This window comes from Silurus aristotelis (genome assembly GCF_946808225.1).
Source record: "Silurus aristotelis genome assembly, chromosome: 28".
In the NCBI taxonomy this organism is placed as follows: Eukaryota; Metazoa; Chordata; class Actinopteri; order Siluriformes; family Siluridae; genus Silurus; species Silurus aristotelis.
In genome coordinates, this window is record NC_139601.1 from 8,561,832 (window position 1) to 8,578,140 (window position 16,309).

The 16,309-nt window shown below is 37.7% G+C and overlaps 1 protein-coding gene and 2 long non-coding RNA genes across 4 annotated transcripts in view; 1 reads left to right on the top strand and 2 right to left on the bottom strand.

The window, feature by feature from the left end:
- The window catches only part of ipo9 (importin 9), a 41,362-nt gene extending 33,987 nt beyond the window's left edge, over window positions 1-7,375 (top strand). For both annotated transcript variants that reach the window (XM_083534074.1, XM_083534073.1), the window contains exons 22-24: window positions 1,150-1,254; window positions 5,668-5,744; window positions 6,630-7,375. In XM_083534074.1, coding sequence (XP_083390200.1) covers window positions 1,150-1,254; window positions 5,668-5,744; window positions 6,630-6,740 — 293 coding nt within the window. In that variant the 3' untranslated portion in view covers window positions 6,741-7,375. The remainder of the gene's footprint in view (window positions 1-1,149; window positions 1,255-5,667; window positions 5,745-6,629) is intronic.
- On the bottom strand, window positions 6,893-9,648 carry LOC310722031. The gene is made up of 2 exons (XR_014532255.1): window positions 9,335-9,648; window positions 6,893-7,687 (listed from the first exon to the last, which is right to left on the bottom strand). It is a non-coding gene; the product is annotated as an uncharacterized lncRNA (long non-coding RNA).
- Window positions 9,649-13,623: 3,975 nt separating this feature from the next.
- LOC310722054 lies at window positions 13,624-15,835 on the bottom strand. Its single transcript, XR_014532282.1, has 2 exons — window positions 15,168-15,835; window positions 13,624-15,130 (listed from the first exon to the last, which is right to left on the bottom strand). It is a non-coding gene; the product is annotated as an uncharacterized lncRNA (long non-coding RNA).
- Window positions 15,836-16,309: the final 474 nt, after the last annotated feature.

Sequence of the window (16,309 nt, forward strand, 5' to 3'; positions counted from 1 at the left end):
TATACATGTTGCTAACTTTGTGATGTTCTTCTTGTGCTTATTAAAATGATACAGTATGAAATAAAATGCATATAAATAAAAAAAACAGCTGTATATACTGAGCATCTGTGAGAATGTGTCTCAAGTTTTTATTGTGCAGATCAGTGCTAGTGCCACTCTCAAGCCTCTTAACAAGAGCTTTAACTGTGCTTATTAATTCATTATGTAGGCTTGCTATTGGTATTTTGTATTTCGTCATTTATTGTCTACATAAATATGAGCTATATTTGCAAAATGCAAATATAAAAGCAAAATGGCTTCTACTTTTCTGCTGTGAGACTGGCTATGAGTAAAGTGGGATTTCCCTGAGGCTCTGCATACCTCTGAGGTTGATAGATGCAGTTAGCCCCCTAACTGCATTTATCAATTTTATTAGTATAGCACTTTTAATAATGGACATGCCTTAACAATATTAAATAGATTGAGAGTATTTATTTTTAATTCATAAATATGTTAATATAACTCTCCCTATCTGTACTGAGCAAGCCAGCTGTGACCGTGGCAAAGAAAAACTCCACGAGTAATATGAGGAAAAAATCTTGAGAGGAACCCAAAAGGGAACCATACTTTTTCATTATAGGTTCATTATAAAGTCTGTGTGGATGTTATCAGTTGTTCACTGGTGGAGAATTGAGTGCTGTCCAGAGCCACTATCATGAATACTAAATGGTACTGTCTTTGGAAATCTTATGTACTTATTTAATTTAAGATTTGTATGTAAGCTAAACGTTTACTTCTAGCTTTATACAATCCTAGTGCAAGTAATTCTGTCTTGTAAAAATTAAAGTAGAAGGGAGTTACTAAGCATCCACTGTTTAATGTCCTTTACCCATTCTTCAAATGTATTAATGTGGTGTGTCTCATCGCCACATAACAGTGAAGGCTAATACCTAATTTACTAATTATTTTACCCAGAGGTAACAAATATGAAGTTTAAAAGCAGAAGGCCAAAAACTGAACTAGTTTCAGCAATGACTGAAGACCTTTGTCTCATTACAGGAACAATGTTTTTCCTTCGCTTATTAAATGCACTTTTTAAAACAAAGAAATTACAAGTATTGTAACTTTAAAATGTACTTCTTTTCAAGAATGGCAATGTTTACATTTCAGATTCAGGGGGAATGTGGGAAGAGCAGGAGGACGAGGAGGAAGATAATGATGATGATGAATTAGAAGGGCAATTTCTCTCTGACCTAATATCGTCTAACAAATACGGTGAGCCAAAATGCATATATTATTTCTACATAAATAGAATACAATATTAATATTTTGTACATTTATTCAAACCAGCCATAACATTATTCATGTTACCCGTTAGTGATTTTAATGTTGATTATCTCATTATAGTAACATATGTCAAGGGGGGAAGGGGGATTTTGTGTAGGGGTGATTCTGAAGGAAGAGTACAGTAAGAGTGTAGTGGAGGTGAAGAGGGTGATGAATGTGAAGCTGAAAGTTGAAGGAGTGATGATAAATGCCATCAGTGCTTATGCTCCACAAGTGGGTTGTGAGATGGAGGAAAAAGAAAAATTCTGGAGTGAGTTAGATGAAGTGGTAGAAGGGGTAGGAATGAACGATTAGTTGGGCAGAATTCAAGGGCCATGTTGTTGAAGGGAACAGAGGTGTTGAGGAGGTAATGGGTAGGTGTGGCTTTAAGGAGAGGAATGTCTAAGGACAGATGGTGGTAGACTTTGTTAAAAGAATGGAAATGGCAGTGGTGAACACATTTATTTTAAGAAGAAGGAGGATCATGGGACGACGTATAACAGTGGAGGAAGGTGCACAGAGGTGGACTATGTTCTGTGTAGGAGATGCGACCTGAAGGAGACTGGAGACTGTAAGGTGTTGGCAGGGGACAGTGTCATTAGACAGTATCGGATTGTGGTCTGTAGGATGGTTTTGGAGGTGAAGAAGAATAGGAGGAGGGTGAGGACTGAAAAAATAATAAGTTTCAGTCCAAATAATAATGTTCAAATAATAATGGTGGAAACTGAAGGAGGAAGACTGTAGTGAGAGATTCAGGAAAAAACTCAATTGGGATCGCCAGAGAGATGGGAAAAGTAGGCTGGAGTACATGGAACTGCAGCAGGCAAAGAGGGATGTGGCAAAAGCTAAGGAAAAGGCATATAAGGAGCTGTATGAGAAGTTGGACACTAACTGTGCTGGTACTGGTTTTTAATAAAAATGGAGATGTGCAGACCTGCAGTAACTACAGGGTATTAAAGTTAATTAATCACACCATGAAGTTATGGGAAAAAGTAGTGGAAGCCAGGCTAAGAGAAGAGGTGACCATCTGTGAGCAACAGTATGGTTTCATGCTGAGGAAGAGCATCACAGATGCATTATTTGCCTTGAGAATATTGATGACGTATAGAAAAGGTCAGAAGGAGTTGCATTGTGTGTTTGTGTATTTAGAGAAAGCATACGACAGGGTGCAAAGAGAGGAGTTGTGATATCGTATGAGGAAGTCAGGTGTGTCAGAAGTATGTAAGGGTGGTGCAGGACATGTATGAGGACAGTGTGACAGCAGTGAAGTGTGCTGCATCAAGGATCAGGTCTAAGCCCTTTCCTGTTTGCAGTGGTGATGGACAGGTTGACGGACGTGGTCAGACAGGAGTCTCTGTGGACTATGATGTTTGCGGATGATATTGTGATTTGTTGTGAGAGGGAGCAGGTTGAGATGAGCCTGGAGAGGTGGAGGTATGTGCTGGAGAGAGGGGGAATGAAAGTCAGTAGGAGTAAGACAGAGTACATGAGTGTGAATGAGAGGGAGGGCAGTGGAGTGATGCGGTTGCAGGGAGAAGAGGTGGTCAAGGTGGAGGAGTTCAGGTACCTGGGGTCAACAGTGCAAAGTAATGGGGAGTGTGTTAAAGAAGTGAAGAAAAGAGTGCAGGCTGGGTGGAGAAGAGTGGCAGGAGTAATTTGTGATAGAAGGGTATCTGCAAGAGTGAAAGGAAAAGTTTATAAGGCTGTGGTGAGGCCTGTGGTGATGTATGGTTTAGAGACAGTGGCATTGACTAAAAGACAGGAGGTGGAGCTGAATTTGGCAGAGTTAAAGATGTTGAGATGTTAATTGGGAGTGACGAGGATGGACATGGTTAGAAATAAATTTATTAGAGTGACTGCGCATGTAGGAAGTTTTGGGGACAAAGTGAGAGAGGCCCGATTGAGATGGTTGAACATGTGCAGAGGAGGGACATGGGGTACCAGGAAGAAGGAACAGAGCAAGGCCAAAAAGGAGGTTCATGGTTGTGGTGAAGGAAGACATGCAGGTAGTTGGTTTGAAAGAGGCAGATGTAGAGAACAAAGTAGTATGGAGACAGATGGTCCACTGTGGCCACCCCTAAAGGGAGCAGCCGAAAGATGATGTCAAGGAGTGGGATACTTTGGCCACCATGTAAACAGTCAGTTTATGAAGTTGATCTGTTGAAGGCATAAATAATTGGTGACAGTAAAGATCTGAGTGACTTTGACAAGATAAAAATTGTGATGGCTTGATGTGATGGTCACATCATTTCCAAAATAGCAGGTCTTCAGCAGGGTGTTCCTAGAGTGTGGTGGGAAATATTTACCAAAAGTCATCCAAAGAAGGACAACTGGAGACCGTACAACATGGATGCATTGGGAAATGATGGATAGCCTATCCAATGCAATTCGAATTTCTAGCTAATGAAGAATACATTTTGACAGGTACCAGATCACACAGCTTCTGCATATGGAGTAGCAGAACCGCAGACCGGTCAGACTGCCCAAGCTGACTCCTATCCACCGCTGAAAGCAAAATAAACATAAGAACGTCAAAACTGGACCATTAAGCAGGTGGAAGCATGTTTTCTTGCACCACATAATTTATTTGGGAAGAAACTGAAGAAGGCAAGCATGTGGAGGCAGTGTGATTGGCAATATCTCCAGGAGAAACCCTGAATCCTGGCATTCATGTGGACGTTACTTTGATACCACCTACCATAACATTGTCACAAAACAAATACAAGCCTTATTGGCAACTGTATTCCCTAATGTCTTTAGCTACATTCATCAGGATAATTTACCTTGCCATACTGCAAGAATTGTTTAGGAATGGTTTGAGGAAGATGAAAATGGCCTCCAAATTCCCCAGATCTTGTTGTGCATGTGTGGGATGTGTTGGACAAACAAGTCTGATTAATGGAAGCCACACCTTATAACTTGCAGAACTTCTGCTCAAGTCTTGAACTCCGTAAGAGCTGTGGTATCTGGCACCATGCCTTAATGGTCAAAGCTGCTTTGGTAGCACAAAGGAACCTACACAATAATTGGCTAGTGTTTTTCAATGCTGTGACTTGTGTGCTGTATCTAGGGAATGTGATTTTTTTTTTTCACATTAATTTAAAAAAATAGAGAAATTGTACAAATTGTAAAAAAGAAGAAATTGTATTTTATACTGTGCTATAGGAATGGTGTCAAGCAAAAAGAAATTGTTAATTTTTGGAACTAAAAATGTTGACGAACTTTTTGTTTTTGTTTAGTTTGATTTTATTATAATAACATTATTCCTCTCGAATTATTATATTAATATATTTATAGTGGTGTGAAAGTGTTTGCCCCCTTCCTAATTGCTTATTTTTTTGCATGTTTGTCACACTTTAATGTTTCAGATCATTATCAAACTAATTTAAATATTAGTAAAAGATAACACAAGTGAACACAACATGCAGTTTATAAATAAAGGTTTTTATTATTGAGGGAAAACAAAATTCCAAAGCTACATGGCCCTGTGTGGAAAAAGTGTTAACCCAACTAACCTAATAACAGGTTGGGCCACAGCTTAGCAGCAACAACTGCAATCAAGCGTTTGCGATAACTTGCAGTGAGTCTGTTACAGCGCTGTGGAGGAATTTTGGTCCACTCATATATGCAGAATTGTTGTAATTCAGCCACACTGGAGGGCAAAAGTTTGTCAATGTTTGTCAAACATCATAATAAGGAAAATATACAGATATCACAGTGTGATATCTGTGATCTGTCATGGCGTGAATTGCGCTGGTTTGTGTAGTTCGCAAACTGCTGATCTGGGATTTTCACACACAGCAGTCTCTAGAGTTTAGACAGAATTATGCAAAAATCAATCTGTGAATAGAGGGTCTGCAGTCTGAAAACCCATATGATTTTTATCTGCCCATGATGGCCTCAGAATCTTGTTCTTGAAGTGGAACCCAATACGGTCCTCTTCCTGTAGCCCATCTACCAAACAGCCATTTACCTCATTGAAAGCATACTTATAGCAGTAGAAACACATCACATTTGAAACATTAAATAATTCAATTATATTTCACATATTTAAAGTAACTGCATGTTACAGTTGCAATGGCTGGCTAATGTTAGCATTTTAGCCTTTCACTTTTGCTTAGTCTTTGCTGGTTTTCTCTGTGACATAATACTCTTCTGCTAAGATTTTTCTTCTTTTTTTTTTTTTTTTATCATGTTTTTGCATATTTTTCAGGTTATTTATAAGAAACTTTTAAAAAGCCTTGTTGCATCTTAAAATGGTTGTTATATTGCCAATTTGCTAAATATGAGCATTAATTTGTTTTGTACTAATGAAGAATTTTTCTGTGCATCCCTGTAATGTATTTTTGTACTTTTTTTTAGATGATGATTTTTATGAAGAGGATGATGAAGATGACCCGGATGCGTTAAAAGATCCTATATATCAAATAGACCTTCAGGTAACTTGTTTGCTATTGTCATGGCTAATTGAAAATAAAAGTAACAAATTCAGCAACAAATTCGGTAACAAAGTTAAAGTACCCAGCAAAAATAATAGACTTAGTGTAGTCTCCAGGGTTGTGATCAAAGAGTCAGGCTTTATTTCAGCAGAAACAAAGTGAGACATTTTCATGGAAGTGTCCAAATTCAGAGCAAAAACACACCCTTTTTATACTCTTTTGTAAAATTCTTAAGACTCATTGTGTTATTTGTCAACCTTTATCTCATCTGTCACCACCATCTTCAAATAACTAGAACATTTTCAAGTCCGATGGCACAATGGTGGCTACCATCGTCTCAAATTTTTTATTTAAAAGATAGTGTTTTCCAAGAAAAAGAACGTACATCTCAATCGTCTTCCAGGTCTTGACCTGTCCGTGACCTCTCAGTTAAGTTATCGCACACCTTCTTTCTCAAACATTTAAGGCACTATGACACCTGTGCCAAAAATGGTCCTGGCCTTAGCCCATCTAAAACCTCCTAAAATTAAGTCATCGCAGGTGTCTCAGTCCAGGCCCTCTGCGCTCCCATCCATCTTTATCTTTCAAAAACTAGCAAAAGCATGGTGCAGACCTTGGCCCGGCCATGACCTCCTTACATGAAGCCACCACACTAAAACACCTGCTAAGGCACCTGCTTCAGATAAACTGATGCTTTCATACACAACAGTCACTTGTTTTAGATATACTAATTTATTGCAACAAGATAAAAAAGTACAAAAGATAAAGGTTCAGAGATAAAGGTTAAGCCAGTACAGACAGTATAAAATACCATACTATTTCTCTGTGCTGCACATTGCTGTCTTAACTTTTATAAATGGCTTTTTTTTTTCCCCTCTCCCACAGGCCTATCTTACAGATTTCCTTTGTCAGTTTGCCCAGCAGCCATGTTACAGCATGTTTTTTGGCCATCTAAATGATTCTGAGAGAAGAGTTCTGCAGTCCATTGGTATTTAAACCACACCTGTACTCATCAACTTCATAACCTGTGCCCTTGTTTATCACTTGTTTGTAAGAAGACTTAAATGGAATGTCATTGAAAAGCTTTTTAGCCTGCATTTTGGATTCCTAAAACCAATTGAGGGCCTTTTCCTTTTTTCCTTCAGACACTTCATTTATTCTCATATAATTAAGGAGATACAGAAAAAAATCTATTGAGGATAACCCAAAATGCAACCCATGCTAAAGAGCATTATACAGTTAGGGAAACAAAAAATACAGTTAGAAGGCACAAATGTAAGTCTGATTCAGGGATTACAAAAGTATTTGAAGTGAATCATTTGTATACTAAATGAACTGATGAAGGATTAAAGTCTATACTGTCATCTGTTCTCTCTTATAAAATAATCAATATTTGCCAATCTTTCTGTAAAGGAAGGTACAGATTTTGTTGACCAACTGATGAACAAATTGTGGGTAAATATTAGGGAAAGCCCATGTGTTTTTTTTCATGCAAATATATTGTGATTCTCATTTTTATGGCCATGGAATTGGGTGCATATTAAACTTTTTGCATGTCATATAGAGCTTTTCTTTGGACCCAATGAAATCTGGGACTATGTTTAAAAATAAACCTATGAATTTTCCAACTACCAGCAGTGTGTCTGTTTATATGTATAACATCAATTTGGTGAGCTTAACATATAATTACTGTAGGTTCCCAGAGGTGATCCAAAATACATTTCCTCTCACTACTAGCAATGTATACAGAATGTTCATTTCAGAATAAAATACTACAGCTGACTTCTGGCAGGTCTAAACAACATTCAGCAAGTTGTCTAGAATGCAGTCTTCCTAACTGCTCCTGTTATTGCTATATTACTCCACTCATTCTGTGTCCTCACATCAGATATTAAACACAGACGCATGACTACAAAGCTGAAAACAGACCAGCAGCCACCTACCTCACAGAGGTGGCAAAAGTACACACATCCATTACTTAAGTAGAAGTACAGATACTCATGTTTTAAAATACTCGGGTAAAAGTTGAAGTACTGATTATACCTTTTTACTTAAGTGAAAGTAAAGAAGTCTTGGCTCTGACATGTACTTAAGTAAAAAGTAGTTATTAATTCTACCCGTTTTAGCTGTTAACTCTACCTCACATCATATTAATATCAGATAGATAGATAGATAGATAGATAGATAGATAGATAGATAGATAGATAGATAGATAGATAGATAGATAGATAGATAGATAGATAGATAGATAGATAGATAGATAGAACGATAGAACATTGTCATTGCATAGTACAGGTACACAGCAACAAAATGCAGTTTGGCATCTACCAGAAGTGCAAAAAGTAGCAATAGTGCAGATAAATATGTATCATATTTACAGCATGTGAATATAAAAAGCATATGTACAGTGATTAAATATAAAGGCTATAACAGTGCAGAGATGTGTGGACATCATTAAGAGCCTTTGCTATGTTTCCACACGGACAGTTAATGAGGTGATACCGGAGAAAGTGCACCTCTTCAAGTCAAGAAGCTTTTTATATATATATATATATATATATATAATCATAGACATTTTACAGATTTGAATGATAGATTGTTTTTATCTGCACGATCAATAAAGACAGTAATTTATGTTCGTGTCGCCATTATGAGGGAAAAACCCACAAAACGCCACCCAGAGGGTAAATTGTGTAAAACATGGTGGATTTGGTGTTTCATTTGAGACTTTGTGCAAAAATAAAACAAAAGTTTACTGATTACAATTATTTTTCTGTGGAGTTTATTTATTTATTGTATATCGAAGTAAAGAAGGGACGTCGTGAATAAGTGTATGTTTTGCTGGAGGTTTTAATTTCGCCTCTTTTATATTTAGTTATTTATTTATGTATTTTTATAAAAATGGTAAAAACAGAAATGCTCGCTGAATTGATGGCGTGTTAATAAAATCTAGTGCCGTTTACAATTATTTTAATTTTGACAGCCAAATATATATATATATATATATATATATATATATATATATATATATATATATATATATATATATATATATATATATATATATATATATATTAATACAAAACGAATTAAAAATGTTGTTACCGAATGAATGTATTCAGGCTGAACATCCACATATAGAACACAAGCAGAGAAAAGATGATGATCATGAATGTGTCTGTTCTCAGTCATGTTTACATCACTGACTCCCTCTGTCTCATCCACGTGAACCCCAAACTTCTTACTGCCTTCTGGCCTGCTGATTCTTATCTTCGTAAAGAGTGAGAGCAGAATACAGCAGCGGATTGAAAAAGACGTGCAGTAACAGGAAATCGGTTGTTCGGCTGAAATCGGCGCGCAGTGAAAATAAAAAATATATATTTCACCAAATCAATGGATTAAAACTAAAGTAACGAGCCGGTTTTAAAAATGTAAGAAGTAAAAAGTACAGATATTTGTGTAAAAATGTAATGAGTAAAAGTAAAAAGTTGTCTGAAAAATAAATAGTGGAGTAAAATACTGATACCAGAAAAATCTACTTAAGTACAGTAACGAAGTATTTGTACTCCGTTACTTCCCACCTGTGCTACCTCAAAGCACTTATCACACCCTTATAGGGCTGCAACTAAAGATTATTTTGATAATCAATTAATCTGATGATTTTTTTCCCCACCACCCTTGATTAATCCATTAATCTGCTAATAATAAAATTTCAATTTAATGTTTTGCTTATTATAACTATATAAAACCTTAATTCCGAGTTTTTATGTATTAAGGTTTATTTAAAAAAAAAATGCAAAAGTTTCTATTTTGAATTTAGACATTTTAAAGCTTATAGTGGCTGCTTGTTGAGGAGTGCATGGGGGATTTCTCTCTTGAACAAATTTTCTCATGCTGGTTTTTGTTTCTGTATATAAAAAAAATAAACTGCATTTGACCATGCAAGATTGTGTAAAATTGTGTAAATCAACATTTGCATTGTATTTTGCAGATGGCAAGTTGACAACCATGCTTAAAAAAATCTATATAAAATATAATACAACATTGTTTTGACAATTTAAAAAAGAAATACACAGACATTTTGTTTAGTTGTAAAGATATAAGCATCTAGAATATATAATTTATTTTGTATACTAATTAAATGATATATGCATAAATTAAATTAGCAAACATTGAAAACAAGCATTCGGTCTAATAAAGCCACAGAAAATCACGTTTGAAAACAGGCATGATTAAAAAAATAAATAAATAAATAAAAAATAAAAAAATGCATTGGATTACAAATTCATAAGCATTTGCTGAAAACCACAACAGTAACTAAAAAAATTTAATTGCTTAAACTTTTAGCTGTTATTTGCTGCTTTTTTAAAAGGTGTTCGCACCGTTTTTATTGAATCCATCTCGATGTTGAGAGTGAGGTGATTGTGCAAGCTAAAGCGAGCAACACAGAACAGATCCAGTGCGACTGTTTTGAAGTTAGCAACCAAACAGTTTACACAATAGCACTTCATTAAACTATACTAGTTTCACGATACGGATATACTGATTTTGCTTACAGCGCTGATATTTTGCCTTCATCAATGCTCAGTAAGATATCAAAATCTTGGGAAATCTTTGCACAAGGGTAAAAAAATTTATGAATTTAATTAATTAATATTGGATAACTGTGGTCTTTGGGCCCAGTTCAAAATACTCCATCTGTGATGGTATGGGAGTGCATTATTGCCTGTGGAATGGGCAGCTTACACATTTGCAAAAGCTCCATCAATTCTAAACAGTATATACAGGTTTAAGATTGACAAATGCCTTCATCTAGAAAATGTCTCTTTCAGGGAAGGCCTTGCATATTTGTGCAAGACAATGCTAACTACTTACATTTACATTTGTGGCATTTAGCAGACGCCCTTATCCAGAGTGCCGTACAAAAGTGCTTTGAGTCTCTAGTAATGAATAAATCTACACTGGTATGCAAGATTACAAACTTAATATAAATATAACCCTTGAATTCTACAAGCTTGGAAGTGCTAATTTAAGTATTTCAGGAAGAGGTAGGTCTTCAGTCGTCGCTTGAAGATAGTCAGGGACTCTGCTGTACGGACATCTAGGGAAAGTTCATTCCACCACCTCTGTGCCAGAACAGAGAAGAGCCTTGAAGTGTACTTACCTCTCATTCTGAGAGAAGGAGGTACCAGTCGAGCAGTGCTGGAGGATCTCAGATAGCTTGTGCACATACTTCAACCCTGCCAACAAGCCAGTGCACACTTAGTGCAGGTTCCAGGCCTGGATACATGGGCAGGGTTGTGTTAGGAAGTGCATCCAGTTTAAAACGTGCCAAATCAAATATGCAGAGCATGAACCAGAATTGTCGAGGCCCAGGTTACCAACAACCGCCACAAGTATTGTTGGCCAACAGGGTACCAGTGAAAATTGGGCTGCTGCTGGCCAAAGAAAAAGGAGAGGGGAAAGATGTCTACAAAGACAGTAAAAAGAAATGTAGGAGAGTAAAGGTTCGGGTTGGTACTTTAATGTTGGTACTATGACTGGTAATGGGAGAGAGATATCTGATATGATGGAGCAGAGAAAGGTAGATATGCTGTGTGTTCAGGAGAGCAAGTGGAAAGGGAGTAAGACCAGGAACATTGGAGGTGAGTTTAAACTGTTCTATCATTGTGTGAATAGAACGAGAAATTATGTAGGGGTGAAGTAGTGGAGGTGAAGAAAGTTTCTGATAGGGTGATGAATGTGAAGCTGGACGTTTAAGGGGTGATGATAAATGTCATCAGTGCTTATGCTACACAAGTGGGTTGTGAGATGAAGAAGGAAAAATTCTGGAGTGAGTTTTATAAAGTGATGGTGAGTGTACCTAGGAAAGAAAGATTGGTGATTGGAGCAGATTTCAATGGGCATGTAGGTAAAGGGAACAGAGGTGATGAGGAGGTGATGGGTAGGTATGGCTTTAAGGAGAGTAATGTGGAAAAGCAGATGGTGGTAGATTTTGCTAAAATGATGGAAATGGCAGTGGTGAACATTTATTTTAAGAAGAAGGAGGATCACAGGGCGACGTATAACAGTGGAGGAAGGTGCCCACAGGTGGACTATGTTTTATGTTGGAGATGCAACCTGAAGAGGACTGAAAACTGTAAGGTGTTGTCAGGGGACAGTGTAGCTATACAGCATCAGATGGTGGTCTGTAGGATGGCTTTGGAGGTGAAGAAGAAGAGGAGGAGAGTGAGGACTGAAAAGAGAATAAGATGGTTGAAACTGAAAGAGGAAGACTGTAGTATGAGATTCAGGGAAGAGGTCAGACAGGGGCTCAGTGGTGGTAAAGAGGCACTGGATGATTGGGCAACTACTGCAGAAGTGATAAGGGAGACAGCTAGGAAGATACTTGGAATGACCTCTGGAAATAGAAAGGAAGACAAAGAGACATGATGGTGGAATGTGGTAGTGCAGGAAAGCATAAAGAGATAGGTTGGTGAAACAAAATTGAGATCGGCAGAAAGATGAGAAGGCAGGAGTACAAGGAGATGTGGCAGCAGGTGAAGAGGGATGTGGCGAAAGCTAATGAAAATGCATATGAGTAGCTGTATAAGAAGTTGGACACTAAGGTAGGACAAAAAGGCAGGCAGAAGGACCGAGCTGGAAAGGATGTGTTACAAGTTAATGCAATGAAGGATGCAGATGAAAATGTGTTGACTAGTAAGGAGTCAAGTTTTGTCAAGTCAAGTTTATTTCTATAGCGCTTTTCACAACGGACATTCTCTCAAAGCAGCTTTACAGAATTTAACAGTTTAGGTGAACGATGTGTATTTATCCCTTATGAGCAAGCCATGTCGAATGTGGCAAGGAAAAACTCCCTTAGATGTTATGAGGAAGAAACCTTGAGAGGAACCAGACTCAAAAGGGGAACCCATCCTTATTTGGGTGATATCAAGAGTGTGATTATAAATCTTTAAACAATACAGAATACTGGAGAGTGAGAACTAACATGAGCACCAGGATGTAAGATTATGAGTAATGTGTTTGTGGTCGATTCGAAACTTAACAGGTAGCCAGTGTAGAAATGATAAGATTAGGGTTATATGGTAATGTTTTCTCGAACTTGTGAGAGCTCTGGCTGCTGCATTTTGGACTAACTGTAGCTTGTTTATTAATGATGCAGGACAACCACCATTACTATGCAATTAGAGTCTGGAGGTCATGAATGCATGGACAAGCTTCTCTGCATCCGATATAGACAACATATCTGCTATAAATGGACATTCAGTGCAACCCAGATGAGGATGGGTTCCCTCTTGAGTCTGGTTCCTCTCAAGGTTTCTTCCCTATGCCATCTCAGGGAGTTTTTCCTTGCCACAGTCGCCACCGGCTTGCTCATCAGGGACAAACTTACTTATAAAGAACATATTTACTTTTAATCACCACATTATTTGTGTAAAGCTGCTTTGAGACAATGTTCATTGTTAAAAGCACTATAGAAATAAAGTTGAATTGAATTAAATATTTCTTAGCTTAGAAATATTTCTAAGGTGGAAGAAGGCTGTTTTTTTTAATTCGGTTGATATGATATTTAAAAGACAAGTTGCTGTCCAAAATAAATCCCAGGTCTTTTACTGTTGAACTAGTAGTTACAGTACATCCTTCTAAATGCAGGTTGAAATGCTGGAGCTTCTGTGTACTGGGTTTTGGGCCGATGAGCCAAATATCTGTATTATCAGAATTTATTAATAGAAAGTTATGCATCATCCAATGCATCATTTTAATTCTTTGACACACTCAGTTATCCGAGCCAATTGAGCTGTATCGTCTGGTTTCAATGAGATATACAGTATGTTTCAAAATAATAGCAGTACAATGTGACTAACCAGAAAAATCCAGGTTTTTAGTATATTTTTTATTGCTACATGGCAAACAAGTTACCAGTAGGTGCAGTAGATTCTCAGAAAACAAACAAGACCCAGCATTCATGATATGCACGCTCGTAAGGCTGTGCAATTGGGCAATTAGTTGAAAGGGGTGTGTTAAAAAAAATAGCAGTGTGGCATTCAATCACTGAGGTCATCAATTTTGTGAAAAAAACAGGTGTGAATCAGGTGGCCCCTATTTAAGGATGAAGCCAGCAGTTGTTGAACATGCATTTGAAAGCCTGAGAAAAATGGATCATTCAAGACATTGTTCAGAAGAACAGCGTACTTTGATTAAAAAGTTGATTGGAGAGGGGAAAACCTATAAAGAGGTGCAAAAAATTATAGGCTGTTCAGCTAAAATGATCTCCAATGCCTTAAAATGGAGAGCAAAACCAGAGCGACGTGGAAGAAAACGGAAGACAACCATCAAAATGGATCGAAGAATAACCAGAATGGCAAAGGCTCAGTCAATGATCAGCTCCAGGATGATCAAAGACAGTCTGGAGTTACCTGTAAGTACTGTGACAGTTAAAAGACGTCTGTGTGAAGCTAATCTATTTTCAAGAATCCCCCGCAAAGTCCCTCTGTTAAAAAAAAGGCATGTGCAGAAGAGGTTACAATTTGCCAAAGAACACATCAACTGGCCTAAAGAGAAATGGAGGAACATTTTGTGGACTGATGAGAGTAAAATTTTTCTTTTTGGGTCCAAGGGCCACAGACAGTTTGTGAGACAACCTCCAAACTCTGAATTCAAGCCACAGTACACAGTGAAGACAGTGAAGCATGGTGGTGCAAGCATTATGATATGGGCATGTTTCTCCTACTATGGTGTTGGGCCTATTTATCGCATACCAGGGATTATGGATCAGTTTGCATATGTCAAAATACTTGAAGAGGTCATGTTGCCTTATGCTGAAGAGGACATGCCCTTGAAATGGTTGTTTCAACAAGACAATGACCCCAAACAAACTAGTAAACGAGCAAAGTCTTGGTTCCAAACCAACAAAATTAATGTTATGGAGTGGCCAGCCCAATCCCCGGACCTTAATCCAATCGAGAACTTGTGGGGTAATATCAAAAATGCTGTTTCTGAAGCAAAACCAAGAAATGTAAATGAATTGTGGAATGTTGTTAAAGAATCATGGAGTGGAATAACAGCTGAGAGGTGCCACAAGTTGGTTGATCCATGCCACACAGATGTGAAGCAGTTTTAAAAAACTGTGGTCATACAACTAAATATTAGTTTAGTGATTCACAGGATGGCTAAATCCTAGAAACAAAAATGTTTGTCCAAAATAGTTTTGAGTTTGTACGGTCAACGGCATACACTGCTATTTTTTTGAACACACCCCTTTCAACTAATTGCCCAATTGCACAGCCTTAAGAGCGTGCATATCATGAATGCTGGGTCTTGTTTGTTTTCTGAGAATCCACTGCACCAACTGGTAACTTGTTTGCCACGTAGCAATAAAAAATATACTAAAAACCTGGATTATTCTGGTTAGTCACATTGTACTGCTATTATTTTGAACAATACTGTATAGTTGGTATCATCAGCATAACAGTGGAAGCTAATCCCATACTTTCTAACAATATTTCCCAATGGAAGCATGTATATTGTGAAATGCAGGGGTCCTAGAACTGACTCTTGTCTTCCATAATTTACTTGCATTAACCCGGATAGCTCTCTAAGTCTACAAAATGGTAATGATCAGACAGGTAGGATTTAAACGATCTTAATGCCTGTCCCTGAATAACAATGTAATTTTGTAAGCGATCAAGGAGAGGATTATGATCTATAGTTTCGAATGTAGCACTAAGATCTAGCAAAACTAAGAGATGTAGTCTTGGTCTGAAGCTAAAAACAGGTCATTAGTGATTTTAACTAGAGCAGTTTCTGTGCTATGATGGGGCCTAAAACCTGACTAAAACTCAGACAATGATATTGTTGTCTTGTAAGTAGGAACATAACTGGGCAGACACAATCTTTTCTATCTTATACATAAATGGAAGATTTGAAATGGGTCTGTAATAGTGTGTAATGTCTGTAATAGTGTGTTTGGATCCAAGTTAGGTTTCTTAATGAGGGGCTTAATAACTGCTATCTTGAGGGGTTTAGGGTCTTGACCTAAAGATAGTGAGGAGTTAATAATATTCAGAAGAGGCTCACTAGCTGCATGTAACACTTCTGGTAGCTAAGTCTTGATGTGCCTAATGATAAGCCTCTCAAAGCACTTCATCACGATGGGTGTAAGTGTGACAGGATGATGGTCATTAAGAAGAGACTGTAGACGTCTTTGGCAAGGGGACAGTGGTGGTTGTCTTGAGGCATGTAGGAAAAATTTTGCAGCTAAAGGGAAATCTTGAAGATGTCAGTGAAGACCTCCGCTAGCTGTTTCGACAGAGCACCTGGTCATTGGGAGGAGTGGTCTTCCTTGCCACTGCATTGTTCTGCAAACTGGGTGTAGAAATCATTTAGTACATTTGGGAGGAATGACACACACACAGTAGCTGGTCACTGATGCCGTGTAATCCTCCAAGTTGGTGGAGTTGCCATTGGTGGCAGCGTCCCCAAACATGTACCAGTCAATGCACTTAAAACTTGAAGAGCAGAGGTGGCTCCTGCTGGCCAGGTTTTTACCTGTTTCAGAACCGGTT